Genomic DNA, 27,765 nt, shown 5'->3' with positions numbered 1-27,765 from the left:
GAGCTTCCTCTGGTTGCCACAACAACCTCCAGGCCCCTCCCTCTCCTCTTCCATGTCCCCCTCCCCCTCCGGAGGATGCTGCAGAAGCAGAGCATCATCCGTTTCTCCTCCCAGTCTCACTCTGCTCTGCTCCATCCTGAGGAAAAGCAGCTAATCGTGGTGAGCTGAGCGGACTGGAGGCTCCAGCCCAGGCCTGCTCCACACACTGGATACCCCCTTATCCTCATGGAGCCCCTACCCACCCAGGGTCAGACTCTGAGGCACTACACCGCTTCCAGACCTCGGCCTCGGCGCACACGTACACAACCACCCTCCTCCAGGCCCCAGGTGAGACACACACACACACATACACCAAGATCATTATTATGTGATGACACAACACACTATCTCTCTATCTATCTATCTATCTATCTATTTATCTATCTATCTATCTTTCTACCTATCTATCTATCTCTCTATCTCTCTATCTATCTATCTACTGACCTATCTATCTATCTATCTATCTATTTATCTATCTTTCTATCTATCTATCTATCTATTTATCTATCTATCTATCTATTTATCTATCTATCTATCTATCTATCTCATTTATGTCTGTCGTGCATTTCTGTGTGAGCTTGTGTAAAAAAACACAAGAAAAAAACAAGCTCATAGGTTTTGGCCAGTGGTGTTCCCTCACTTCATACAAATCTCTCTCTCTCTTCTCTCTCTCTCTCTCTCTCTCTCTCTCTCTCTCTCTCTCTCTCTCTCTCTCTCTCTCTCTCTCTCTCTTCCGATGAAAGGGGCTTCCTCTTCTCTCTGAGTGCTGTCCCAGTATATTCTGCTGATGTGTAACACTTTCCTCTACATGCTGAACTCTACATTGTACACTATCACTGATGGGAAACATAAACATACTGTATTTGTTGCTGTGGTTTGTCCACTAATCAGTAGTTGATGAAACACAACACAACACATTGACCAATAACACCCTGGTTCATCACATCATGCATGTTCTGTAGATCTCTGAAGGTGTGCTGTGGTATCTGAACCGAGCCATTAGCTTGAGGACACAGAGATAATCAGATGAAATGATTACATATGGCAGTGCTCATAGTCATATAGTGTCATGATGCAATGAACAGTGACATTCAAATATTTGTTGTTACTTTTTACATCATCTCAAATGAATTGTGGCGTTTGATGCTTTGATGTTGGAACACTTTGGTTTTCTCTACGTTCTTCACGGATCTTTTGATTGAACAGCTCTAAGGACAGATGACAAGAGTAATGCTATTTCAGTACAGTTTTGTTTATACTAATTAGTCATAAGGAAAGTTTTAGCAGGCCTGCTGCTCCTGCACACATGCAGGTGAGAACCACAAGCATACTGTACGTGTGTGTGTACAGAGTCTTCTTTATGCTCTGAGAAGTGGCACGTACAATGGGGGAGGCTGATGCAAACATTTTTGGCTGATTTATCACCATGATCCAGTCCATCCGACTGCAACATGACCCTGGGGGTATGTAAACAGTGCACAAAGAGTGTGTGTTGGAAACTAGCATGTAGCTAAAGCAACAGAATTCAGAGTGTCAGAGCCTACCAGAGGCTAACATTGAAAAATACAGGAATAAAACAAATATCTCTCACACTAAAGGCTCAAACATACTGGGGCTGAATGTATGCAGAGTGAACTACTGGAGGTCCACAAGGCCCGTGAGCACAAAGCTCAAGTTTTATGACCGCTCGGACTCCGCTCTGGTGTCACACAAAACACTGCTCGGCATGTATTTATTTCAATTTACATCGACCCACATTAAATGTAACAACGACCTGTATTTCACCACCTGGTGAAACAGAGCAGGACAGATGGACACGAGCTTAGAGGAAAGACTGGCAGTACAGTGCAGACACCTTTGAAACACATCCCAGAAAGAGTACAAGGATTACAGAGAAAAGCACTAAGGATTGTGGGAAATGTAGGAATTTACTGGAACGTACTTGGCGGCAGCTGTGCTCGACTATGAATCCGTTCCACCTACGTATGTTTGACCCTTAACAGATACTGAATTTTTACCAAATTAAAAGCGATCACTTGGAAATGTTTGAGGATACCAAGGTTCAAGCTTTTATTGCCTTTCCTGTCCGTGTACAGTAAATCCTGCTGTAATCTGGACCTCTGACCCACTGAGGTGAAGGCCTGTTGTGTTTTGAGGCACAGAGAGAATGACAAACACATGGCTGTCAGTGTGCTAATAGCTCACGCAGTAGTCCCAGGATAACAATCCAAAGTGATGCCAAAGGAAGCAGTGAATCTCAAGGTCATGACTTTGCTAACGTCGCTGAACCCGTCGCTGTTGGTTTTACCATTGTAGATCTACCCATACACCGTCACAGACTCACAGGAGGCAGTAGTTGTGTATCTTTGATGCTATCAGGAAGTTGTATACTCACACTTCAGTGAAATATTTCAGTTTAGGTTTGTACTTCATGTTTTGATATCTTTGTTCATTCTTGTGTCTCCACTCTCAGTGTGTTTGTGCTGTTGAGTGATTAGGCTCCTCAGGTGTGCTTCATTACTAATCAGCCTCCCTCATTATTCAGCAGAGTGTTTAGAAACCCAATGTGTTCTGTGTTCTCCCTCCTCCAGCATCTTTCCTCCACAATGTGAAGTCAGGTTTTATTTCCTTAGTTTATTCTTTTCTTTTGTTCTTTGTCTTTTTGGATTTAAATGGATTAGTTTTACAAACACTACTGCTACCTCTCTCTGCAGGTGTTAATCTTTTAACCAGTTGGAACAATTCTCTCTGTAGGTTACACCTCAAACCATTCCCTATGTGAGAAATGTCATGTCCAGTTAGTTAAGGATGTCCCCATCAGGTTTATTTTGCCTCTGAGTCCTTGAATTTTGAGATTTGGCTGATACTGAGTCCCGAACCGATACTTCTCTAATACATTAAAAAGATAAAGAAGAGTAAAAAACAGATCCAGGATGTCCCTTATTTATTTAATTCACCTCATTTTAATATTCAACCCTAAACAGAGCACTTCTGTGATCAATCCAGCAATAAATACATTAAAAAAAATCACTTTAGACTTTAATGCAAGATTAAATAATATTAAATAAAAATGTCCAATATAAAAATGAATAATGCCTCATCTTAAAATAGCTAATAGGCATGTCAACAAATAAGAAAATAAAAGTGCCACAGTGCTGTAAAGTAAGGCAGTAATGTGCTTTTAGGAACTACACTCTTAATGTTTACTTTCCTCATTTAGTTTCTCAGATTGAAATGTATGTTTTTCTTGATGAAAAATATGACAACTTAATTTTGTTGGCATTATTAAATGCTTATTAAATAAAGTGTGTGAGGTCTGCAGATAGAGGTTGATTTAGAACACACCTGCACGTCTTGCTGTAGGCGCTTGATATAGTAAATACTACAGTAGATTAATTTAGGATGAGCACGCGCACACAAACACTTGTGCGGAGAAGACAAACACGCCCTCACACATCTGTGCACAGTGCGCACACACACTAGCATCAGGCTAGTTAGCAGAGAGGCTAACGACACGTTTTGTTTCTTCTAAACAGAACAAATGTTGTAGGGATTTACCTGCTGTTGAACTCCTCTATTCACAAACGTCTGAGAACTAACTCTAACTCTCCACCTCTGCTCTGCATCCAACTTGTTCTGCTGACCAAACAACAGACAGGGCTCCTCTTTTTGACACAAGTTATTCTGTGTCATCAAGTTCTGCAGCTTCAGAGCTTTCTTAATCATTTACACCGTAACCATGGTAACCAGAGCGCTACTGTTTACCTTCACAGTGCAACATTGAAAAGGCTCCGGTCTGACGCGGTGCAGCGTAGCATTCTGAAGGCTGTGTAATCAATATACCGGTACGGCGGTATATTAAAAATGTATATCATAACTAAAATATATAGCGGTATTTGGTATGAACCGGTATACCACACACCCCTATAATGATAATAAATATACATACATATCCGAGTCCTGATCAGGAGATAACGTCCGAGTCTGAAACCACGTGATCTGGCCTGATTTCCGATCATGTGATTGGATCGGGACATCGTTAGTTTTAGTTGTCACTTTTTGACACCAAAAAGAAAAACACTGGATAATTTGACTACTGTGCATGATAGACGTAAATAAATGACATTTAATCCTGGATGGTTAAGAGACTAAAACAAATAACTGAATCCAACCTGAGAGCAGCTGAAAAATGTGTTAATTGTTAATGGTGAGAGTTAAGCTTGGTGTGGCCCCAGCACACAGGACAATCCTACAAAGCCAATACAATACAGCTATACAGCTAGCACATGTGCTAATAGATTTAGTTTTTTCAGCTTTTCAGGGTTTTTGTTGTGAAAGAAAAACTGACTTTTTCTTTGTAACTTACCTATTATTCTCATTATTACCTCCAACAAGAATGTTATATAATCACTGGCATTTATTTGTTTGTCTGTCTGTCATTTTAACCAAAGATTGACCTCATACCATGGAAGATTGGTTGTGTCAGAATCATCTACTGAGTAGCCCAGGTATGAACCTGGAGCTCTAGTGTTGGAACACTTTCTTCAGCATCTTCTCTGTGACTGTCACATCATTGTGTCTGTGGGTTCACCAATGGGAGGGTTTGTCCCTGTTGGTTACACCAAATGCTTGGGACATGCTGAATGTAGCTAAGGTGCTGCTAACACATGTTGCTCATGTGTTGTGTTCATGGCCTGCTCTTCTAATTCACTGAGATCCAACTAAAAGGATACTCTTAAGGATGCCTTGACACTACACGTATATAGACCAAGCTTATGGTCTAGATGCAGGCAGATGACTGCCAAATATGCAGAAGAATGCTGAGGCAAAGAGCCAGTCTGACCTTTAGAAAATGCCTCTCATAGGAGTGGTGGATAAACCAGAAGGAGAAACATGAGAAGATTAAAGGAGTCATACCGCAGCATTTTTAACACTGATCAAACAAACCTCTGCAGATATCACTCCATCAGTTCTTATGTAAAAAAAAGAAGTAGGAGAGAAGACACTCTTTTACAAAAGGTAAAGGTGAAATGATATATCATGCAACAAGATATTGCGATATTAGAACATCACAAGATATATGTCGATGGCACAAATGATATTGCTATATTTGTGAAGAGATTGTGGGGAGTTAATAAGCATACCTTTCCATCCCATATCTTAAATCTGAGCTGTGTAGACTGTTCTAGTTTGATGGTTTAAAAAAAAACTTGTAGTGCAAAGTTAATGCATGGATAGGAATATTTGTTTGAAGAATGTCATGGTGACGACATGTTTTAATTTTAGACGGGCATTAATGCTCAATTTCTGTTTTTGCGTGAGTTACACTTTTTTCACTTCAAATAGGAAACATTGGTGTTATTTATGTTATTGTTTATTCAACATTCATTTGAGTTGAAAAGCTCATACCTAGAGTAAGTATGTAAGTATCGCCAGTGTAAAGTCAAATAAAAACATGGTTATTTTTCTAACTGCATTTTTTTGACCTTTTTTTTCCCATGTCCATAATTATCCATTAATGTATGTTGTCCGGTCTCATGAACTTTGTATAGCGTCCCACCGCTAGTAAAAAGTGAATGATGCAATGCTGTTGTGCTCCCCACAGGAGACGGTGTCAGAGGTAGACTATGACACCAATGAGGCGATGGGCAGAGTTGATGAAGGAGTAGAGGAGTTCTTCACCAAGAAGATCCTCCCTGACTATGCACTGTGAGTTCAAACAAAACATCCACACTGTACACTGCACTGTGTTGGAAAGATTAGTTTAATCCATAATCAGTCGCTTTATATCAATCAATGTCTTTATTTTTAAAACAATTTCTATAAGTGGCTCTTTGAAAAGTCCCCATGGATTTAGATCATAAGGGTTCAGTGCACTGTTGTGGAACCACAAACTTCAAGCAATTCTCATTACTAAATTAAAACGGAATTGCATTTTTGACAAAATACTAAAACCCAAACTAAATCAACATTTGTTTTCAAAATCAACACTGCTAACTGCTTCCAGTCCATCAGCTGACTATAGCCTGTTGGAACAAGCAGGTCATTTAATACTTGGTCAAACTGAACTTGTTAACATGGGCTCTAAAAGAGCAAAGTTGGAGGCATTTGGACTTATTTTGAGAAGATCTGATGATACGAACGTAACTACACTCTTTAACTGCTACGCTTTAACTAACAGCACTATACAATGCTTCTGTTTAACAGCAGCACCTCCTGTGCATGTAAATATGTAATTTAGGTTATTGTCGATTACATGTCTTTCTAACAACACATCTTTTAATTAGTAATAGAAGTGCAACATGTTTTTACGCGTTTATGCTAAGATTGATCGTTGCTTTCTACAAAGATGATGGAATCATGTGTTGAATATATTTACTTTGTGCATTTGACAGCATATTTCATCAAAAGCAAATTTTATTTAGAATTAGTTGGAGAATCCTGCTGTAGGGTACCTTAATATTTGGGGTGTCATTATGTTAGACATGAAGGGCCTCCGATATTCAGTGATCGTGGAAAACGTACAGAAAAAATGAAAATCTTGTTCTAAAACAGAAAATTCAATCTGACACAAAAAAAAGGTAAGCAAACCCGTCTCTTTCTTCCTTTATTCAACATGGAAATGCCTCACATTCTTGTTTTTGAACAATATCCCACATTTACACGTTATTTTCCACCTGAAAACAGGTGAATGAAGGGCCAGAAAGAGACAAATGGACAAATAAATCCAATTCCAGCAATAATCCCATTCAAAACTGTAAAGTTTGACTAGTGATCATGTTATCCTGTGATTGAAAATGAATGCAGAGCTTCCTCTGAAGTGTGTTTTTAATGTGTTGGGATGAACAAGTGTTTCACATGATTCCATTCAAATCTGAAAAGGCACTGGTGCAAAGACAGGTGTAGCTGATGGTGTATTAGCTGAATTAGTGATCATTTTACAGGGTGACACATCAGGACAGAAGTGTCTCCAACCACACTGCTACGCAGGATTTCATGCAAAGAAAAGGATGGTGTTGATTTGTTGGTTTGCAGTAAACAAAGGTTTCACAAATAATGTCTTGGGAGTATCACACATTTCCATGGTTTTTTTCTTGTTAAAAGAGAGGAAGAGGGTCTAGCAGTAATGATAACGCCTCTACACTGTAATCTCACATGATTTTAGCGTAACTATCTCAACTTTGTAAATCATCTGAAGCATATAACATTGAAAAAGAATGTCAGTAGTTGACTCTATTAACCCTATTTAACATGTTTGGCACAGTTTCAGCATTTTTACTAGCCAGTAAAGTCATCTAAACAGGGAAAGATGATGAAACAAAACAGAAAAAGGTAAAGCCTGTAATCGGAGGCCCTACCCATGGGTGCATCCAGAGAAATTAGTTTTCTTTGTTTTTGAATTCTGTGAAGGTTCAAATCTGGTTTGGTTGATAGAACTTCAGCTGTGTTTTTTAAATGCATCAGAAAACGGGATGTACTCCTTTTTTAGCAGCGAAGTGAATATTAGATCACAGTTTGTTTTATTAACCCAAAAGCATGACATTTTGAGCTTACAGCATGTTGAATGTTAGACTTGTTATCTCTTTCCTTAACACCACCTGCATGTCTAATCCGTGTTCCCAACCCATCCCAATCTGCTCTTCATTTTCTAAGCAATATGCACTGAAAATAATTCTATTTAGCAATTATCAGTACGATTATACAATGCTAACTATCTACTCAGTACTCACTATACCTCTTAATTTACAATTCTCTCATTCCAATCTATAGAAGTTTTCAAGGAGCATCATCAACCCGAAAGTCGCCATTGTGGAGATAAGCAGCAAGTTTACAAACAGCACACAAATGAGCAAATCCTGAATTTTGAGAGGAAATGGGGAACTATTGCCATGTTTTTGGCTGAACTAATAGGTCAAACTGTGAAAAAGGTGGAGTTTTATAGACTGCCAAAAGTTATAACAGATCAGGGAGAACAATGTCTGAATTTTATAGTCAGTAGTTCTCCATCAGGAGAGCAGTGACATGAGACTAGCTCACCATTGTTGCAGCAGTTGTTATTCGTGTATAAACAAACACCGCCGCCCTCATCTCCCGTCTTGCATTTAAATCCAGCTTCAGGTTGTCCGGTTTGTTCTCCAGGGAGCGGACATTAGAACGTAATAATACTCAATTAGAGTAAGGTAGATGGCAGTTTTGGCAGGTTAAGGCAGCTCTGTTTTGGCCACACTTAGTTTTATATAAAAGTGAGATGTCATCGCCTGGTATTTACTTTTAATGGCCCCTAAAGATCCAAATACACACCATTTTTTAATCTGGATTGAAAATTTGAAATTGTCCTTCTCAGCTTGTATTTCCAAAAGAACAGCATTCACAAAATAGATTATAACAAGAATAAACAGTCCCTTTACATTGTTTCTAAAGGAAGAAACCTATTCTAAGCTTTATGCTAGGCTTTGCAACGCAGTAACTGCAGTGCTCCCTAAATGATATTCTTCTCTGTGTGCATGGATAGTGTTTGTACCTGAGCTCAGCATGTGACTTGGGTCCAGTAGTTGTAGAACTGAGTGTCTCTTCTTGTCTGTTGCTCTTTCTGCTGTCTCCCTACTGCAGAAAAGGCCGGTGGGCCCAAGCCACTCCCACAGAGTCAAGCCCCACCCCTTCAACCTCTACCCCTTTTTTCTCTCCATCTGACATCATCCCTTCTCCTATCAGCACTAATATCACTCCCCCCTCTGTTGCATCTCCTGACACATCCCTGTCATCTACCAATGTTCCATTGATCGATTCCCCCTCCCCCGCACCTTCTGTAGACCCCACCAGCACAACCAATGCACTCCCAAGCAAAAATATCAAGAAAAGGTTTGGTGATTTCTTCGCCTTCAAGAGAACTCGAGCTGGCCGAGCAGCCAAGGGAGGCGATGGAGAGGGAGGCGGTGGAGAGGGGCTCAAGGTCAAAAGGACCTCCATTGTTGATCTCATTCGACCTCTCCGTGAGGCTAAAGAAAGGGATAGAGAGAGGGAGAGAGACAAGGAGAGAGAGAAGGAGGGAGAGGAAAGGTCAGAGGAGGATGCTAATATTTCTAATGATGACACCATCACAGAAGGAACCAACGCAACCGACCTCCATCGTGCAGGCTGTTTGAAGGAAGAGAGGACCCCTGCCAAGACATTACCCTCAACAGTGACTCCCAGTAAAGCTGCCCCCTCCTCCTCCACCATCACCTCAAGCCCAGACCTCACAGAAGGAACAGTTGCTGCCTCGCCAGGTCACACCCCCAATGCTATGGTCACACCCTTTTCAAGTGAACAGCAGGTGCAAATGGTAAAGAGTCCATATGGTGAGAGGAGGCTCAGAGTGACCAAGAGAGCCCTGAGAGAGGGCAAGAGTCAAAGCCTGATTCTCCTGACAGGGTTAGAGACTGAAGACAAGGAGTCAGCATCCAATAAGGTCAGTGTGACAACAACAGTTCATCTGTAATATTCACATATGTTGATTTATCAAAGGAATGATAATAAAAATAAATATGTACATGTGCAAGATTATTGCAAGTGCATGTTTTCCTTTCCATGGCAGCCACACTAAGGGTCTGTACTACCAAGCTGGATAAATACATCAGGGATAACTCTCCATTAGCAGGCTTCACCAAACACTTGGGAAGTTTGGCATCCGAGTAAGTTAGTTAACACAATACATTGTTAACTAACTACGTTAACAACGTATTGACTCCCGTTGTAACAGAAAAGGTTTCACCATGCCGAAGAGTTATTGTGTGTTTGGCTGTATGTCCAATGTAAAAATCAATACAGATATAATTTTTTATATCATCCCAAAAGAAAAAAAACTAAGAAAACACTGGCTTTACTTCATAGGGCGGATGAAAATGCTTGAGTCTGGTAGGGTGGAAATGGGTAAAAACCGGTCTCCAAAAACAGATTTTAGGAGGATCTCGGTGGCTTTAGTTTTCATTCTAAATGGCAATATGTTATAGTTATGTCCATTGTAGCACCATTATAAAGTACCTTGTTATTAATGACGTGTGAGGGTTTTACCGCAGGGTTTTTACCGTGCGGGTTATTGTAAAAATTTGGGTCGGTGAAATTGGGCCAATGTTTTGGATTGTTCATCCAAGCGTTGGCTGGGACTTTGTACTGGTAGTGTTTCTTGATAGTTGTATGCCATACCAGGATATAAATCACTCATGTATTGAAATAAAGACCATTTTCTCATCTGACAAACAGGAGGCGGACGTGTTGTTTTCCCCCCTTTTCAAGATTGCGACCGTTTATTTACTACCCTTAACGTTACAATCATGAGATTATGCAATATCAATTCACTGGATAAAAAACAGACAGCGCTCTGATCATTTTATTACAGCACAGACGTGTTCTGTTCATGTAGTCTGCTCAATATTCTACATAGCTTACTCCCACAGATTAGGATAACAATGCAATGTTTCACTTTGATGCCTCTACTGAACTCTGTGAGAGGGACATGCTGCATTCATAGAGCTTAGTCAGGCTACATCATTAGGTGGACATTATTTATATTTCATACACCTGTACCTGCTGAGGCTCTTAGTGTCGCCAAGCAGACATGAATGAATGCATGAACAATTTAATGAATGTATTCACTGGTTTGCGGAAAAGGAGAATGTCAGACACAGAGTTTCCTATAGAATGTCATCAGTAAATTAAAGGATAAACATTTTTTATTTCCTAAACACAGCTGTCAGATCTGCACCAACCAGGATCTTCTAAAACTGGGCAGGTGCAGGTTAGGAGGCAGGACTTTTAAGCTCAGTCAGATTTTATCCAGGCTGCAGCATAAATTACTAAAGTGATTTACCTCGGTAAGAAGTTAACCAGCGTATAGTGAGAGAAAATCCAGCTTGGTAGTACAGGCCTCTGGTCTGAGAAACACATTGATTGTGTTTGATTGTATGTGCTTTTCTCTTGTAAAGGATCTCATTTCATGTATTACAGAAACATTCATCTGAGAGCTCCTCTAGTTTGGAACGGAGGCTCCAGGTGATGCTCCACAGAATTGGCGTGGCCAAATCTCTGCCCCCCGAGGCCGAGATGAGCCAGGTACAACATGTGTGTGTGAGCATGAGTGTGCATGTCCAAAGACACATGAAAAACTATAGGTCATTTGCATAACCTCAGTTCTCTGACTAATATGAGTGAGATGTCTCACTATGTGATACACGCCTCCTGCATCACATCTCAGAAGCCCAATCTCATTATGCCAATCCTAATTGGCTGGTGAAATGTATTCATCTGCTGCAGCTAGTCCCTTCTACTATAAGTACAGTGGGCGGAAAATACGCCATTCAAATAAGCAAACCTCTTCTCACTCACCTAGGAAGAAAGGCTGTCTGGTGAGACATCTCACTCATATTATTCAGAGAGCCAAGGTTATGTAAAAAACCTATAGTTCTCTTTCATAACATTTGTTTTGATGTCTCACCATGGGATATGGAAGCTCCCGTATTGCAGACAAGCTTATCACGCGTTACACCAGCCCGTAGGGCAAGCACTGTTTTGATCAGAACGGGAGAACCACCCATGCCACGCACGGAGCTGAGATACTTGACAAAAGTGAGGGGCGAGGATCAACTCGCAGCACAAAAATCCTGAACAGACACTCCCCTGAACAAGGCCTAGGATGTGGCTAAACCCTGAGCCAAATGTGCATGCAAGCCAACAGGCGGCTGCAGACCCTGACTTGTTTAGGCCAAAGCAATCGCTTCCATCTTCCAGTGTGACAGACATTGCTTAGTAACAGGCTTCCCTTTATGGGGCGGAGCCCACAAGACGAAGAGCTGATCACTCCTCCTGAAACTCCCTGTCATATCCATTGCACGCACGCAAGCTGTCTCAGCAGGGCCACCGCCGCTTCCGTGTACCGTACAAACCCCCTTGGGCTCAGTGATAGGCCGAAGGGGAGTACCCGGTACTTGTAACATATCCTCCGTAAAGTGAACTGTACGTACTTTCTGTGGGGAGGTTATATTGGGTAATAAGAATCTACATCTTTCAGGTTGACAGACTTTAATCAATTGTTCTGACTCACCATGCGCAACAGGGACGCATACGTTAGCATTCTGAACCTGTATTTCCTGAGATATCTGTTGAGAGCACGTAAATCCAGGATAGGGCAAATCCCAGACCCCTAGTCCAGCCGAAGGAAGCGTGACCTGGGGGTTGGGAGAGCCGGGGAGTAGACAGTTTAGGGGTCTTAAACTGTGCACCTTGAGGAACCGGGAACACCTTACGGCGAGCTGGTGGAGACAGGATCGGGGACTTCCTGGGTAAGCAGAGGCAGAGAACTTTGTCATCCATCTTCTTGGCCTCGCAGCGCCTCTGTATAGTGGCCAGCGTGGAGCCAAAGATCCCCTCTGCAACGACGGCCATGTCCAGGATGACGCCGCTCTCGTTCTCTGAAAGGTTCCCAGGTCAAGCCAGCCGGCCCGCTCTCCCAGTGACCTGGACCGCACAGCGCTGGAGATGGAGGCATAGGCAGGTGACCACTGCAGCAGCCTTGAAGAAATGCTCCGTCAGGGCGGACTGTAAGCAGTCGGACTTGGCTGGCAGGCTCGGCTTTCAGGGGGACGCGACAGACTATTGTGAGAGCAGGTGTGCTGCACCGGGAGCATGCGGAGCAGGCCCAGGCTCTCCATAGCCTCACAGTCGAGGAACAAAGCGCACGGCATCGAGCTCCTGCTGCTGAACAACCGGTTCTTCCAGGAACGCGCCACCTCGTCCAGCAGCTCCGGGAAGACAGGGAGCAGTTGCTTTGCTGGACCCCTGTTCGCAGGGAACCACATGGTCATCTCGGTCACGATGGCGGGCCAGGGGATGGCCAGTTGGGCAGCGGCGCATCTGCACACATCCAACATGTCCGAGCCTGGGAGAGGAGAAGCTGGTGTGCTTCCCTCAGCTCCCTCCATGGAGGCAACAGAGGCGACGGGCTTTGCTGCCCTAGCCAGAGTGACAAAAATCGTCCTCCTCATCGTCCACTGAAATGAGAAGTTCAGAGGTAACGTCATTGTCTCCCCACACTCCAAGTCCAGAATGTCTTCCCAGGGTGGAGGAACAAAGGCGAGGTCGGACTGGGAACCCCAGCTGGAACCGTGTCCCACCGCAGTCTGCACACAGGTCCCCATCTCCTTCGCAACGGTTTTAATGTCGTCAGGGGGAAGATAGGATCCCTGCTCCGACAAGCTGACTTGGCGCGCCTGCCGCCTGCGGAAGCTCTTCACCGTAAAGACGGCGCAGTGGTGGCAGGAACCGGGGCCGTCCAGGGCCTGCTGGGCGTGTTCCAGCCAGAGACACCCTGAGCAGACCTGGTGTGCGTCTCGGCATGAAATCTTGTTCCCGTACCTGCAGATGAGAGCCTCCAACCTCCAGACCCCTTAGTGTGTGGGACCTTGTTCTCCATTTCCTTCTCTGTGCTGGTGTGCAGGCAGAAAGAAAAAGTGGTTAGCTAGCGCTGGCACGTGGCTGCTAGCTGCTAAGCTAACCGAGAACCAACACCCTGCGCCTGGCAACTGTAGTGGAGTGGTGAGGGCGGTGTTGTAACCGAGCCGCCAACTGGTGTGTTGCGTCTGGTGTTTGACAGCTGTGGTGTGGCGTCAAGTGAAGAGGTGAGCCGAGCCGAAAACAGGTGTCAGCGGTCTGCCCTTGACGGCCGTGCAGGGCGTTGAAGCAGTGTTACACCAAGCGTGGGCAAGAGCAGAAAAGCATCAAACAGCAGCGTCCGGCGATGGAATCCAGAAAAGGATCCACCTATGGAAGGTTAAGCTGCTGCAACGCGAGATAGCTCTGAGTGAGAAGAGGTTTTTGAATGGCGCTGTGTTCTCCGCCCCCTCTACTTATAGTAGGAGGGACTACCTGTGGAGGAAGAATACATTTCACCAGCCGATCAGGATTGACGTAATTAGATTGGGCTTCTGAGATATGACGCAGAGGCGTATATCCCATAGTGAGACATCGAAACAAATATTATGAAATAAAACATATGCAGAAAATAGAAGTGACACTTGTATTTCTCTCTTTTGTAGAATAAAGGTGATGAGGAGTTGAGAAAGGCCAACTCAGAAGGTGAGCAGCACACAGTACTAAACTTTCACATTGGTTTACAGGCAACTTGTTTACTGTAAAACACCTGCAACATGTTACAAATAAAGAAACATGGTGGTGTAAACTGTACTTTTGTTCAGGTTTAAAATGTAGAGCTTGTTCAGTATGTACTGTATAACATCTTCTGTTTTATTATCTTAATTAAAACATTAAAATGATATTTAAATATCTGCCAAATATCCCCTTTTATTTACTAGCATGTCCAAATATAGCCATATAGTACCATGCATCCCTATTTGCTCATTAGCTAATTTTATGTTATGATGGTATATTTTGTTCTGAGCCTCGAGGCCAATATACATTTTGCCAATTCATAGATAGAAATTTCACATTTAGATTTAAACTGAACATTTATGGGCAGACTCACTAAAGGTTTAGCGGTATTAAAACCTGTGCAAATGTAATTCTATGCACTAATAAGGGTATAAACCCCAGGGAATTAGGACTGCAGGCATTCAGTATGTCACAATGTGCCCACAATTCATTTAGCACATTTCCCTCTGATGAATATGTAAAGTAGGCGTATCTCACAAGGGGAGCAAAAATGGGAGGGGGAAATGCAAATAAATGAACGCAGTGGACACATTCAATTAATCAAATCTGGAACTGTTTGCGGTGACTATTTCTGCACCAAAAATAGTACGACCCACAGGTAGGTGCAAGCTCACTCACAGAGATCATAGCTGCAGTAAATGTTGACACAATACCTAGCAGAAATGGAAAAAATGCTCCAGTTAACCTTTCTATTATAAGAAAATAATTTAAATAAAACATAAAGTCAAATTAACAGCCACTGAAAGAAAATGCAGAGTATGTAAAGTATGTGTGAGGGAGAGAAACAGCTAAACATGAGGCTGCCCATGTGGTAAAATGGACTTGATTTTATATAGCGCTTATCACCACACTGAAGCAGTCTCAAAGACTTTACATATCAGCTCCATCACCCAATAACTCTCACATTCACACACCAGTGGGACAGGACTGCCATGCAAGGCACTAGTCGACCACTAGGAGCAACTTAGGGTTCAGTGTCTTGCCCAAGGACACTTCGACACATAGTCAGGTACTGGGATCGAACCCCCAACCTCTCGATCAGAAGACGACCCACTACCACCTGAGCCACGGTCGCCCTGGAGTCTGGTGTGTGTCCACTGTGGTTCAGAAGAAGCTTTGCGTGGAGCTCCATGGATGTCGCTCCGGACACACCACTCCAGTGAGCTCCTGTGTCTTTCTCTTATGTTTTGACCCTCAAACTCTCGTGTTATGTTGATGGCAGGAGTGTCAGGCCAGAATTAGCTGATCAGTGCATGACACAGTGCTACTCAGACCTGCTGGATGATGCTCAGTAGATCATCTTCAAATGGTGCAGACTGAATGACAGACTCTGTTGCTGCAGTATCTCAGATCAATGGTATCAATAGATCAATAGGACGGTTTCTGTCCAAATCTACCTAAGAGCAAAGTTATAGGAACTGACAGAGTAGCCACAATATATTAGGGGGAAAAAATTACATTAGGTTTTAAAGTTTGTTCAACAACATTTTCTGTTTATTTTGTTTTCTACATTATTAAATATTTGTGCAGCAGGCAGAGAAGTCCATCTGCCTCCAAATGTTTGTGCTTCTGTGCACTCATCTCTCTGCTTTGAACGAGCAAAATGTTAATTTAAATAGAATGGTCTCAACCACATCTACACGTGCACCAATTTGCACTGCAATCTTAGTGGATTCTCCACAGTAGGTGAGCAAACAGCGCCACCAAAGGATTTAGGGACACACCTGGTTTACCAGGTGTGTCCCTTATTTCAGATCTTAGTGAATGAGTTAAATTCAACATTTATATTTACATTTAAAATGTATTTGAAATTTAGAATTTAAAATATTTAACCTTTTTTATATTTACATGTGAACATATTGTATACAATTACACATAACAATGTTTTGCATGAATTTCTGTCTTAAATGTGAGGAAAATGAGGTAAACAGGAGGGAAGTGAGTTACATATTAAAAATATATCAGCTAGAAATTCCCACATTCAGCACTCCATTAAATGGGCAGTGGCCTGGGTATTAACCTGTAAAATATACATTTTGGTTATTAAGAATATATCCGAGTCATCTACACAGAAAGCATCGTCCGCCTGTTTGTATCACCACATATTTGTATACAGAAAATGTCTCTAAGTCACCCTCGGTCAGAAAAAAATTACACTTCACTTCATTCTTATTTTAATGTTCTGAGGGCTCTTGTGATGTGTAACATTAGAAAATCCCTCCAGTTTATAAATGACCTTTAGTATGAAAGCTAAAGAAACTAGAGTTTCCCTGTGGTACTCATGTTCTGTTCTGTTCTTCAGGTGCTATTCTGGAAAAACCTGCACCTCCTCCCACACACAAGAAGCCAAGAACCATGTCCACCTCATCAGGTATTAATAAGCAAACATAATGCTGATGACTGGGTAAATCTACCAACACTGAACACAGAAAAAGGCTTGCTGTATACTGTATTTTCAAAGAAAATGTCCTCCAGTCAGGTTTTAGCTCTTTCTGTTGCTTGGGTCACACTTTATATACCTTGTCACGGCAAATTTGCGGTTGACCTCATTTGGAGCCATGATTTATTGCTCTGGTTGAGTGATGGAGTCCAGGCGAGGCATTGATGATTTTATAAAAAAGGTTTATTATAAAACTAAGTAAAAAAGAGTACAAATATGGACAAAATTAGTGACCGCCCGGCCAGGCGATCCGAGGACAGAGTGGCACACAGTTCTAACTCATCACGTATATACCCCCTCAGTCCCCCTCAGTCCCCCTCCCTCCTCCCCCCAGGAGATAAAGAGGACAGGGTGGAGGTGATTGAAGATGGTGAAAAGAGACAGTTTCTTCTTTAGGTCAAAACAACCAGTTCTCTGGTATCTCCTGATTGTCGTGAGTGTTGGAGGTGTGTGCGTATATGGTGTTTGTGTGTATGAATGGATGTGTATTGGGTGTGTATGTGTGACTATGTGAGTGTGTGTAGGTATGTGACTGTGTGATGCCTCCGTGTCTGAGGGATAAGATGTGTTTTGGGAAGCTGACCTCGAGAAGAGAGCAGAAAACATGAGACAGCAGAAATGAAAAGTCTCAACTTAAAGCCTTAAAAAGAATAAGGTCTATGAGTAAATATGTTAATAAACATAACTAACAATTTTGGCCCTGACAACCTAAAGCCAGCAGAAGAAGCACTTCTGTCATTTGATGGCTAAAATCAACCACAATGAGGCTTTGACATATCAGATTCTGAGACATTTCAAACAGGAACAGGCTGAAGGAGGTGAAGATGATGATTTTCTTGCTTAAAAGCTTTTTTAAGAATGACTTTTCCAGAATGCATGGGTATCATTATGAGCTACAGTATATGAAGACTAGAGGAAATGGTTGACCACCACTTTAAGTCAGCAGCTATGTGTAATAAAATAGAATAGGTTACTCTACTGCTGAGAATATGTTATGTTAGAAAACATTTAGACACAGAGTGGGAGCCACAGAGTGTGTACTATATTACCTGAGCCTTATCTAGAAATCATACACAAATACGCAAATACACAAAATCACCTCAAGACATCCAAAAGTTAACAAAGACACTATACATATAGAAAATATCAAGAAAAAAAAGATAAAATGACTCCAAAAACACACAAAATGACAACAAAAATGCACAAAATAACCAAAACACATACAAAATGACAAAAAAATACATTAAACAACTTCAAAAATGTAAAAATTACTCAAAGCATATACAATCACAACCAAAATACACAAAATGATAGAAAAATGCAAAAAACTGTAAAATGTCAACAGAAATACACATAATTACTACAAAAACTCACTAAATAAAGGAAAACACAATGAACGACAACAAAAACACAAATTAACAAAATACTCCTATTTTAAATGCTGACATGAATTGTTGGATGATCTAATTTTTGTGTATAAACCTGCAGGCCCCGTCTAGTGCAGTGCTGAACCTTGTTTGACTATTTAACTGACTGATCCATCCAAATGAACCTATCAAGCCTGTTTATAGGTGATTCTTTGATTCTGATGCTGTTTCCAGCAGATCCAAGGTTCCCTGTGAGAGCTCTAGACCCTTTAGGACCAGATCCAGCTCTTTATGCAAAGCCTAAGGTCACAGAGTGCCCTGGAGGTGTCGGGCCAACCAAACCTGCAATAGCAGCAAAACCTTCCCTTCCCACTCCAGCTGCTTGGGCAGCTAGAGGATCTCATCTGCCTTCTGCTGCCTCTCCAAGCTGCTCTGAGAAGAGACCCTCTCCTCGTGAGCCACCAGCAGAGAGCACAGCACAGGTGAGATAGCATAACATGGTTGTTTCCAAACATATTCACCAGTACAATACACTGTGCATATCTTGGATCTTTGTATTAAGGATGATCAAAATAAAACCCACACACAGTCCAATGAGAGAAAGATGCTTCCTTCAGCCCCGCCTTCATGGAGTGTGATCAGCAGCCAGGAACGCACAGAAAGAGTCCAGTCAGTGACTGAAGGTACGTCTGAGTGATCTGCAGACAAGCTTTCATTGAATTGATATGCCTATGTGTGTGTGTGTGTGTGTGTGTGTGTGTGTGTGTGTGTGTGTGTGTGTGTGTGTGTGTGTGTGGGTGTGTGTGTGTGTGTGTGTGTGTGTGTGCGTGTGGGTGTGCGGGTGTGTGTGTGCGCGTGTGTGTGTGTGTGTGTGTGTGACAGACAGTCTACCAAAACCACATCAGATGAAGCCCCCTCCTCAGCGCAGAGCAGTTTCAGTCCATGAGGACACTCTCGCTATGACACAAGGTGAACCGTTCCTTCATTATTCTGCTGGAGCGTGGACTCTTCAGTAATAAACAGGCAGAGATGTAAAGAATTACTGTTACTTGATTGAAACTGTACTCAAGTACAAGTACAAGTAATTCATACACGTAAAAAGTAGCTGAATTAAATAGTAAACAAAGTAAAAGTTACTTTCACATTTATTTTTGGTAATAAATCTTGCCATGGTTCCCTTGCGTACAGTAAACATCTCATGTATAAAGAGACCAAATCTTACACAAGTGGAACTTCATTTATTTTCAACAAAGGCATCTGTATAAAATAAAAGGTGTGTCAAAATGTAGAATATTTTTTAAAGTAAATATATATATATATATATAATAACACCAATGAATTAAATTGAAAATAAAACAAATGTTCAGGCTCTAAGTATAGCTAAATGTATGCCAAATATGCCATGTTGGTAACAACATAATAGGTAGAAACCCCAACCTGAACCAAAGATAGTGGCTTTGATCAGAAATGATTGGACTAAGAACACATGGATTATGTTCAGTGTACCTTCATACACTTCTAACGGAAATAAAGAAGTAATCACAAAAAAATTATAATGAAAGCAATGGATTACAAGGTTATTGTAGCAACTGGGATTACATTGGCAACCGGTGGCCCGGGGCCCACATGCGGCCCTCAGTCCAATATTATGTCACCCCTGAAAGTAAACGCATAAAATGACGGAATAATACACAAAATAACAGCAATAGTTCACAAATGTTTTCTAAAAACACACAGGACAACTACATTTACAAAAACTTAAAAAAACACACAAAAATTACTTCACGTACATAAAAACAACAACACAGAAAGGCCCTTAAATCACCGACACAATGAATTATAGAACAAATAACAAAATGACCAAAAAAAACACAAAACTACATTAAAACTACTCCAAAAAACATACAATTACTCTAAAAACACACAAAACAACAATAAAACTTGAGAAAAGAATACAAAACGACTACACAAACCCTTTGTTCCTTCCTGTATTAATGCAGAAATTACAAACTGCTTTAAATGCTGACATGAATGTTGATAATGTGGCTCTCAGATCACATAATCAGTTTTGTGGCCCTGTTGTGATAGAAGTTGGTCGTTGGTTCCTGTGAAAACGCTGAAAAGTTTCTGCTGTTCTATATAAAGTGACAGATTGAGCATGGCATGTATTTTGTGGATGGATACACTAGTTATGAATCAGTACTACTCTGCTTTTGGTAAACATATTAAGGCTTTGGATCTCTGCTGTGTTCTGGTATCGTAGGGAGTAAATGTGGATTTATTTGTTTCTACGTGATGAGGATTACAGCTGATTTAATTTTTGCTTCTCTTTGTGTCAGAGCTGAAGGCAGTTCTGCAGAGATCACCAGTTCGTTTCAGGGGCCACAGAGGGGACCTGCCTTCCTGTATTGAACAACTGCAAAGTAATAAGGAAGAACAAAGAAGCCATGGTAAAATGAGTTTTTATCAGGAGGCTCAGTTCTTCTGTTTAGGTTTATTTGATTGTCTCGCTTTGGTAACGTTTTACAATCAGGGTCCTTTAATTAGCATTAGTTATTGCATATTAAGCATTAATTAACAGTTTAACATTATGTTATGAATCATTATAATGTCTTACCTAACCTTAATGAGCATATCAGTTAATGCATTTATAAGCAGTTAATTCATGTCTACTGCACAGAGTTAATTAAAACATTATTAAGCATTAATAAAAGTTACATAATGTGATTATTTATCCTTGTGTATGAATTACTTGTTAATTAATATTGTAGTAAAACGTAATAATGCCTCTAGTAATCATTTACTTATGGTTTTTATTAAGTAAGGTGTTACGTAACATTAGCAACCTGACAAAACAAAATATTAGAGTGCACTTCATAAGCATTACTTAACCTGACCTGTAAGGTCCCTTTTCTTTCGCCTTCTCTTTTTGCATTGCTTTTCCTCTTTTTCCTTGTCGTATTCCTCTATGCAAAAAGTAAAGCTCTGGCGAATGCATGAAATTCTGGGGGCGTCTACCACCATCATGGCTGACGGGCTCAGACCCCCCCCCAAAACAACCCAACTCACCACGTGACTCCTCACTCTCAATAGCAGCTGCTTAGAGCCTCTGGCCACTACAGGGCCCCCAACCTGGCAACCCCACTTGCATGTTACTGCTGTGCATTGTGCACATCAAAACTGGAATTGCCTACTACTCTTAAACATGTTCATAAATGATTCCTTATCCCTTTAGCACCAAAAGCATATCTGTAATATCACATGAATATCTGTAAAAGTCACGTTTTTTCTATTAGCTCTGTTAGCTAGCATAGCATCTCTTCTTCACTGCTAGAATAGCTGCATGCCAACCAACCTCTGGGTTACCAGCGCCCTCTGCTGGTCAAAACAAATATCTGATGTAAATACAGTACACTATTCTATTGTGAAAATAAGTAATAGATTTCACGTTTTTCATGTTGTAGGCTTGTCAATCACTAAAGATTCTGAGTTTCCTGGTTTTACCCCTTGGCCATGTTTGCACTTTTTTATTCATGTTAATTTATTTTACTTTTAAATGTGACCAGCAATGGCTTGTTTTAAGATTCACTAGGATTTACCTTAAGTGAAAACAATTTATATTATTTATTTTAATTGTATTTTTTGTTTTTGCTAAAACCATATTTCAAGATTGTGCCTTTTTGTAAGACTCTACGCTTAAGTAAAGTTAATGAATGGCTTATAATAACACATAATAGTCATAATTTCAAAATTCCTGTCAACTTTAAACATTTTTTTCTCTCAGAAAAACATGGTGGGCCGCTGGTGGGCTTCTCTACCACCACTGGTGTTTGACTTTGTATGCACAAAACAGACATTGTGTTTGTTAATTGACTTGGGTGTGTTTGGTCTACAGTGAGATTGAAATTATTCAGTTAACTTTTTTTCAATACTTCCATTTTGAGTGTTTACTTGTGTTCTATGTTTGCTTTAAATGAATTTAAAAGCACTTTACTATTTCAATTGACTTTTGACACGTAATGATTACATGTTTCAAAATGTAAAAGCAGAAATTGCTTCAATCAACAGGAATCAACAGGAATGACAAATAAAATATAGGTGTATACGCACCAAAATGTTTTTGTTTTACCAAAAAAAATCACTATGGGCCCCTTATACTGATTTTGCTTAGGGCCCCCAAATGACCTGGGCCGGCCTTGGTTAACCATGAGTGAATGCTTTTTGAACCCTTATTGTAAACCCTGCATCCTTTTAACTGATGTTGTATGTCTAATCCAGAAAGTGAACCAAACGAGCAGTTGGATAAAGTAAAGAACATTTCCGGTGGTCTGAAGTTGGAGTTGCAGGATGATGGTAGCAGCCTCATCTGTGAAGGTGGAGTAGCAGGAACAGCAGGTCAAATCCCCCTATCCTTTAGCCCACCTGCAGCTCAGTGTGTCCAGGAGGAGCCTCTGAGACCACATCAAGCACAGGAAAAGTCCTCTCCAATTCCTAAATCCAAGAAAAAGAGTCCATGTACAGCCACAGCCTTGCCACAAAGTCCTGACAAGTCCAGCATATCACCAAACCCATCAATGTCCTCACAAGCTTCTCCACATAGTCCTTTGTGCCATGAACAGAGTTACAGAACAGCTTCAGCCTCCGTGGATGTAAGACACTGCACACAGAACACTGTGAAGGTGGAGGCAGCAGACCAAAGGACTCAAGCCCCTCAATAACACACACTGTGCAAACCTGGGTCTGTGCATCATCCCCATCAGGAGATCCAGATGTGCAAAGGTTCTCTGGAGCAGAAGATGATCAGTGACCATCCTGACAGTTTAAATCCACAGCACACACACTTGTTTTCTCATGTCACGTGTTCCTTTCAGTGAAGCAGGAGTTTGCTCTGTGTCGAGAAAATCAATTACTTAGTGTCATTCCTTTGTAGCATTTATGAAACCAGTTTGTCTTTGTCAATGTTTCTTCTCCGTTGTGCTGTTAGCTATGTTTGGTTGGTAGTTTAAGCCATATGTTAAAGTGTCAGTGAATGACATTACACATAATCACAGGAGAATTAGTGAGGGCTCAAGCTTCCTTATATAACAATTCAACACTTCAAACAACTTCATAATGTCATAATGTAAAGCACGTGTCAAATTTCGGCCCTTTGGAGCCTCCAATTTAATCTAATTTAATCAAATATATCAATTGTACGTCTCTCAGTCACTTCAAATGCTCAAATTCAATGAAACTCCACAATATTTGCAGGGCTCACAGTTTCCCCATTTTATATCAAATGATGGCAAACAGTTGTAATCTCAAATTGTTGAAAGAACTCTCAAATCCTGCCAATTTCCTCAAATTATTCCGGAAATTTTGTTAAATTAAATTTGTGTTTCTTTATGTTTCTTGGATATTGTCAGCTGCTTACATACTTTTTATCCACTGGCACAGAGCCTATGCACAAGGAGAGAGACAACCTGGTGGTATTTCCACACAAAAACCAGCAAAGGTGGTGTCATAGACTGTCAGAGTATGATGTGATATTCAACAATGTATGTCATGTATCTTGCTATGCACATTGTGTTTTAACATGTGACTTCAATGCAGATTAGTATTAGATCACAAACATCAGGGCTTTAAGATGGTTTAGAGATTCTTCTTGTACTGGTGAAATTGCAGATGCACACATGGAACTCGTACTTCACATGTACATTTATAGTATATTAATCTTCTCAATTTTTCTACAATTTCATTTATCAGACATTTTATCCAAAGCGACGTACAACATGAGCAGGACTTGCTCAACATTTGAACCGATGACCCTCAGATTACAAGCATCTTTTTAACTAATACAGTTGTGAAGTTACTCAAATCACAATCAGAATGTTAGCGTTAACCTAATTATTTAATGATGATTCATTTTTCCTGAGAATCCTCAGGATGATCATGGTTGATTTTCATACATCCATCCATCCATTTTCAGACCCGCTTGTTCCTGTATTTCAGTGTCGCATGGGTGCCAGGCGGGGGTACACCCTGGACAGGGTCAGTCCATCACACTCACATTCACTCCTTCCAATCAACCTTACAGTCGTGTTTTTGGATTGTGGGAGGAAGCCGGAGTACCCGGAGGAAACCCACGCAGCACAGGGAGAACATACAAACTCCACACAGAAAAGACCCAAGTGTCCACCCCAGGGCTTGAACCCAGGACCTTCTTGCTGTGAGGCAGACGTGCTAACCACTAACCACTGTGCACCCCATATCAACAATCAGACTATCATTAGATTACTAGAACAGCAGACTATAAACGACATCAGTAAATAAGTGTGATGACTCTGAGACACTGTGAGATGATGAGAACCGCAGTGACTTAGTGTGGCACTGAGTGCCGTCAGGGACATGAACCTCTATCTTCTCCTTGGCAGAGTTTATTTTCTACTGGTTGAGTTTGCTTTGCACGCACAAAATATGTACAAACTTAAGAGATGAAATGAAATAAAGTTATGAAGAGACTGTAAATCCACACATATACTTGGAATAATGAAATAAAATGGATTTGGGTTGTGACAATTTTCTAGTGTTTTCCTCTTTATTGTTGGGAACATGACTCATGTGGTGGAGGGGTTTGAACCCAAATCCCAAACCTGGGCTGGGGTCTGGAGTCCTGGTCTCGGCTGCTGGGCTGGGTCACATGGAGGGTTTCCGGCGCTGGTTACCCCTTCTTGCGTCTTGGGTTGGTGGGGGTGCCTTTGGCCCTCCCCTGGGGGGTTGGGCGTTACGTTGGCGGCATGGGGGGGTTGGGGGGGAGCTCACCCCTTCTGTTCACTTCATAATATCTGAGCAGTGGGATGTTCTTTCTCTGATACTCCCTCACTACACACCCACAGCAGCATCATAACCAACGGTACCACCTATGCTCCTATTCCTTCTTCTGTTGCTCTCCCAAAGTCCCTTTCCCTTGTATTTCCCCCTTCACCCCAGAGTAATACTGCCCTCCCTTTTTATATGTGTTTCCTCCTAATAAAGTTTAATTACACTTCCCTATAGGGCCGGTGATGGTCACAATTAAGCAAAAGAATAAAAATATTACTAAATTATTTTTGGACAAGCTAAACATGCATAGATGTCGCAAAAAGATTGCACTTTTCATAGTGTTAACCTTTGACGACATATCTTTATACTGTAACATAAAAAGCTTTAAAATATGTAGACGATTTTATACCAAATATATACTTCTAATATGACTGCAGCATGTTTCCTGCATGATATAAATGCTGTCTTGCATGAAAACACTTACCAACACTTTTACTGAATTTAATAGTTTGTGTTTGACTCTCATATAGAGGAACAATTTCCAGAAGTAAGCATATCATTTCTATATTATTAGTTCTTATTTTCTGCTGATTTTTTTGTTAAAAAGAGAAAACTTCCTCTAAAATATACATTTACATTTTTTATTATCATCATCATCATCATCATCATCATCATCCTCTGAATAGCAACTCTTTATGTCTCCTACAATCCTCTCAGTTCTAGTCAAATATGTAAGAACCAGGACAGTTTACATCATTCTGTAACAATAACAATGCTCTGTGGTTACTTTGAGCTCCAACTATATGAGATATATGAGAATGATGCATTATGAGGGGAAAAACGTTCTGTTAGTGTCCAATCTACTTTAAAGTAGCAACATAAATCAGCCACTTAGCAACAATGTCAAATTATCACTGATAAACATGTTAATGGTGCAGAGCACGACATACGGTCTTTAACTTCTTGTCACAATTACATGTTAGTAGTACATATTTAGCTGTAATGAGGTAATAATAAGTTTGCTCATGCTTCCTCCTCACTGTCTGAATGACCTTGATCTTCTGACTGGAACAAAGGATTGTGAGCCTGATTCTGTAGATCCTCCGGAGTCATTTCCCGCATCTTCCCATCCATACCGAGCTGCATGGGCTGGATAATATTGTTCCTGTTGGAAAATATTTATGTTAATAAAAATAATCATGTTTGGATGTACACATGTACCTGCCAAAATAACTTCAGTTGTTACCAGGTCAAAAAGTAACTATAATTATCCAACAAATGAGCTTGGATCATGTCACAGACTGTAATCCCTCTAAAGGTTCAAACTCGGCATCAGAAAGTCATTGAGAGAGGTGAATTTCTGAATATGCTTAAAACTGCCAGACAATAATATTTTTTTAATCAGATATAGACATAGGGCATCATTTATCAACCGTTTGTATGTTCAAACCTGAGCCTACGACGTGCGTTCCACCATATTCACGCAAGCTTCGGTAATTATCAAATAATAATAATAATAATTTTGACGTGAGCGTACGCTACGATCAGATCTCATGTCAGGTCTGAGCTCGTGTACGACAATGTGTGTGTAAATTTGTGGTGCAGCAGCAAAATCTGATAATAAAATGTTAAACAAACCTCAGCAATCAGCTGTCAATTAAGCAATATCGCACTCAAGGTCGTGCTGTCGTGTGAAATATCTGCACCAGTGCTGATATTTCACACAACAGTACGACCTTGAGTGCGATATTGCTTTTATACAACAGTTCTACAAGAACATTTTATTAGTTAACAGTAATAAGTGACAAGAGATTATGATTTGTTTGTATATTTAATCATCTGGCTCCGCCAACAATAATAGTTCCACAAGTGGAGAACACATAGGCTACTTTTACACTGTAGGCAATTGTGACCCAAATCTGATCTTTTAGACCATATGCGACCTGTATGCCATCTATTAAAGTTAGTCTGAACTGCACAATTGAGATTTTAATGAACTCTGCGTCATTGAAGCCGCTGACATCCCTACTCCGCATCCAAACACTCTGCTGTACAGATGTAGCAGCCATCACTGCAAACGGCTAGAGCTGTAAACCTGATTCTTTACTTTTTCCTTAAAGTCATGAAGTGCTGACTTCTGTTGGAAAGAACCTTTCTCAGTGCGACACACAGTTCTACACTGGACACCTCTATATTTACTTCCGTAAACGCCGTGGGGTCATGGGTCACCATAGGACCTTTTCTGCGCATCACTTCAGGGTCGCATTCTGTTCATACTCCAAACTGATTGAAGAGGCATTTAATATGTAACATGAATGGGTTTTTAAATTGAATTGTGCATTAAGACCTGTAGTGTGAACGCAGTGACAGTGTGTAGTACTGTGGTGTGTAGCCCAAGATGTACCAGTAATTAACGGTATTCAGATCAGCTGAACAGCCGAGTAATATGATCTATAAGAAATCCCAGTGCGTTGTTATCATATCAGCACTCTTGGAATGTCTGTCGGCGGATCAAATCACTTGGTCGGAACTAACCGTTGTAAGATTATTCATAAGCAGACACCATTCAGAATAGATCAAAACAGATTATTAAAATTAATGGAACAAAATTAATTGATTTCCCAAAAAATTCCATGTTATTACTGATACCACTTTTTTGGTTTTCCTTCTACAGAATACCGTATAACGCCGCTGGTAAATGTCAGGTCTGTATGTGTCTCACTGCTTCCTCAGTATTGCCCTTTTCCCTCAGTCCCTACCTGTGATCACTTTACCACACCCTCTGGTATTTAAAGAGTAACCTCCCACCTAGAGGGAAATTTATGGGCGGGGCTCCTGAAGCAGTTAAGACACGCCCAGTCTATACTATAAAATCTCCAATGAACAGTCTATGCTATGTTAGCTAGCTACTCATTCCTC

General features: G+C 41.0%; 2 protein-coding genes across 4 annotated transcripts in view; one reads left to right on the top strand and one right to left on the bottom strand.

The window, feature by feature from the left end:
- The first annotated feature begins 101 nt into the window (after positions 1-101).
- carmil2 (capping protein regulator and myosin 1 linker 2) lies at positions 102-24,603 on the top strand. Of its 2 annotated transcripts, none has more exons than XM_028449846.1 (11): positions 102-327; positions 5,645-5,748; positions 8,650-9,487; positions 11,023-11,127; positions 14,106-14,145; positions 16,541-16,609; positions 18,283-18,527; positions 18,608-18,728; positions 18,928-19,014; positions 20,385-20,495; positions 22,324-24,603. In XM_028449846.1, exons 1-11 carry the CDS (start codon positions 226-228, stop codon positions 22,761-22,763), a joined length of 2,262 nt encoding a protein of 753 aa, XP_028305647.1. In that variant the 5' UTR covers positions 102-225; the 3' UTR covers positions 22,764-24,603. The 2 variants fall into 2 exon arrangements, with proteins under 2 accessions (XP_028305647.1, XP_028305646.1); XM_028449845.1 differs by having other exon boundaries at positions 18,280-18,527.
- An 870-nt stretch (positions 24,604-25,473) lies between these two features.
- The window catches only part of ric8a (RIC8 guanine nucleotide exchange factor A), a 28,167-nt gene continuing 25,875 nt past the window's right edge, over positions 25,474-27,765 (bottom strand). For both annotated transcript variants that reach the window (XM_028449848.1, XM_028449849.1), the window contains exon 15: positions 25,474-26,011. In XM_028449848.1, coding sequence (XP_028305649.1) covers positions 25,870-26,011 — 142 coding nt within the window. In that variant the 3' untranslated portion in view covers positions 25,474-25,869. The remainder of the gene's footprint in view (positions 26,012-27,765) is intronic.

Source organism: Gouania willdenowi, chromosome 6 (genome assembly GCF_900634775.1).
Source record: "Gouania willdenowi chromosome 6, fGouWil2.1, whole genome shotgun sequence".
NCBI classification, from domain to species: Eukaryota; Metazoa; Chordata; class Actinopteri; order Blenniiformes; family Gobiesocidae; genus Gouania; species Gouania willdenowi.
The sequence above is the reverse complement of the archived record's forward strand: the minus strand, read 5'-3'. Positions and strand labels throughout refer to the sequence as shown.

Excerpts from the sequence above, each read along its gene's own strand:
- carmil2 (XM_028449845.1), top strand. The coding sequence starts at position 226 with ATGGAGCCCCTACCCACCCAGGGTCAGACTCTGAGGCACTACACCGCT. Across the intron at positions 9,488-11,022 it reads AGGAGTCAGCATCCAATAAG|AAACATTCATCTGAGAGCTC; the intron begins GTCAGTGTGACA and ends CATGTATTACAG. Across the intron at positions 11,128-14,105 it reads CCGAGGCCGAGATGAGCCAG|AATAAAGGTGATGAGGAGTT; the intron begins GTACAACATGTG and ends TCTCTTTTGTAG.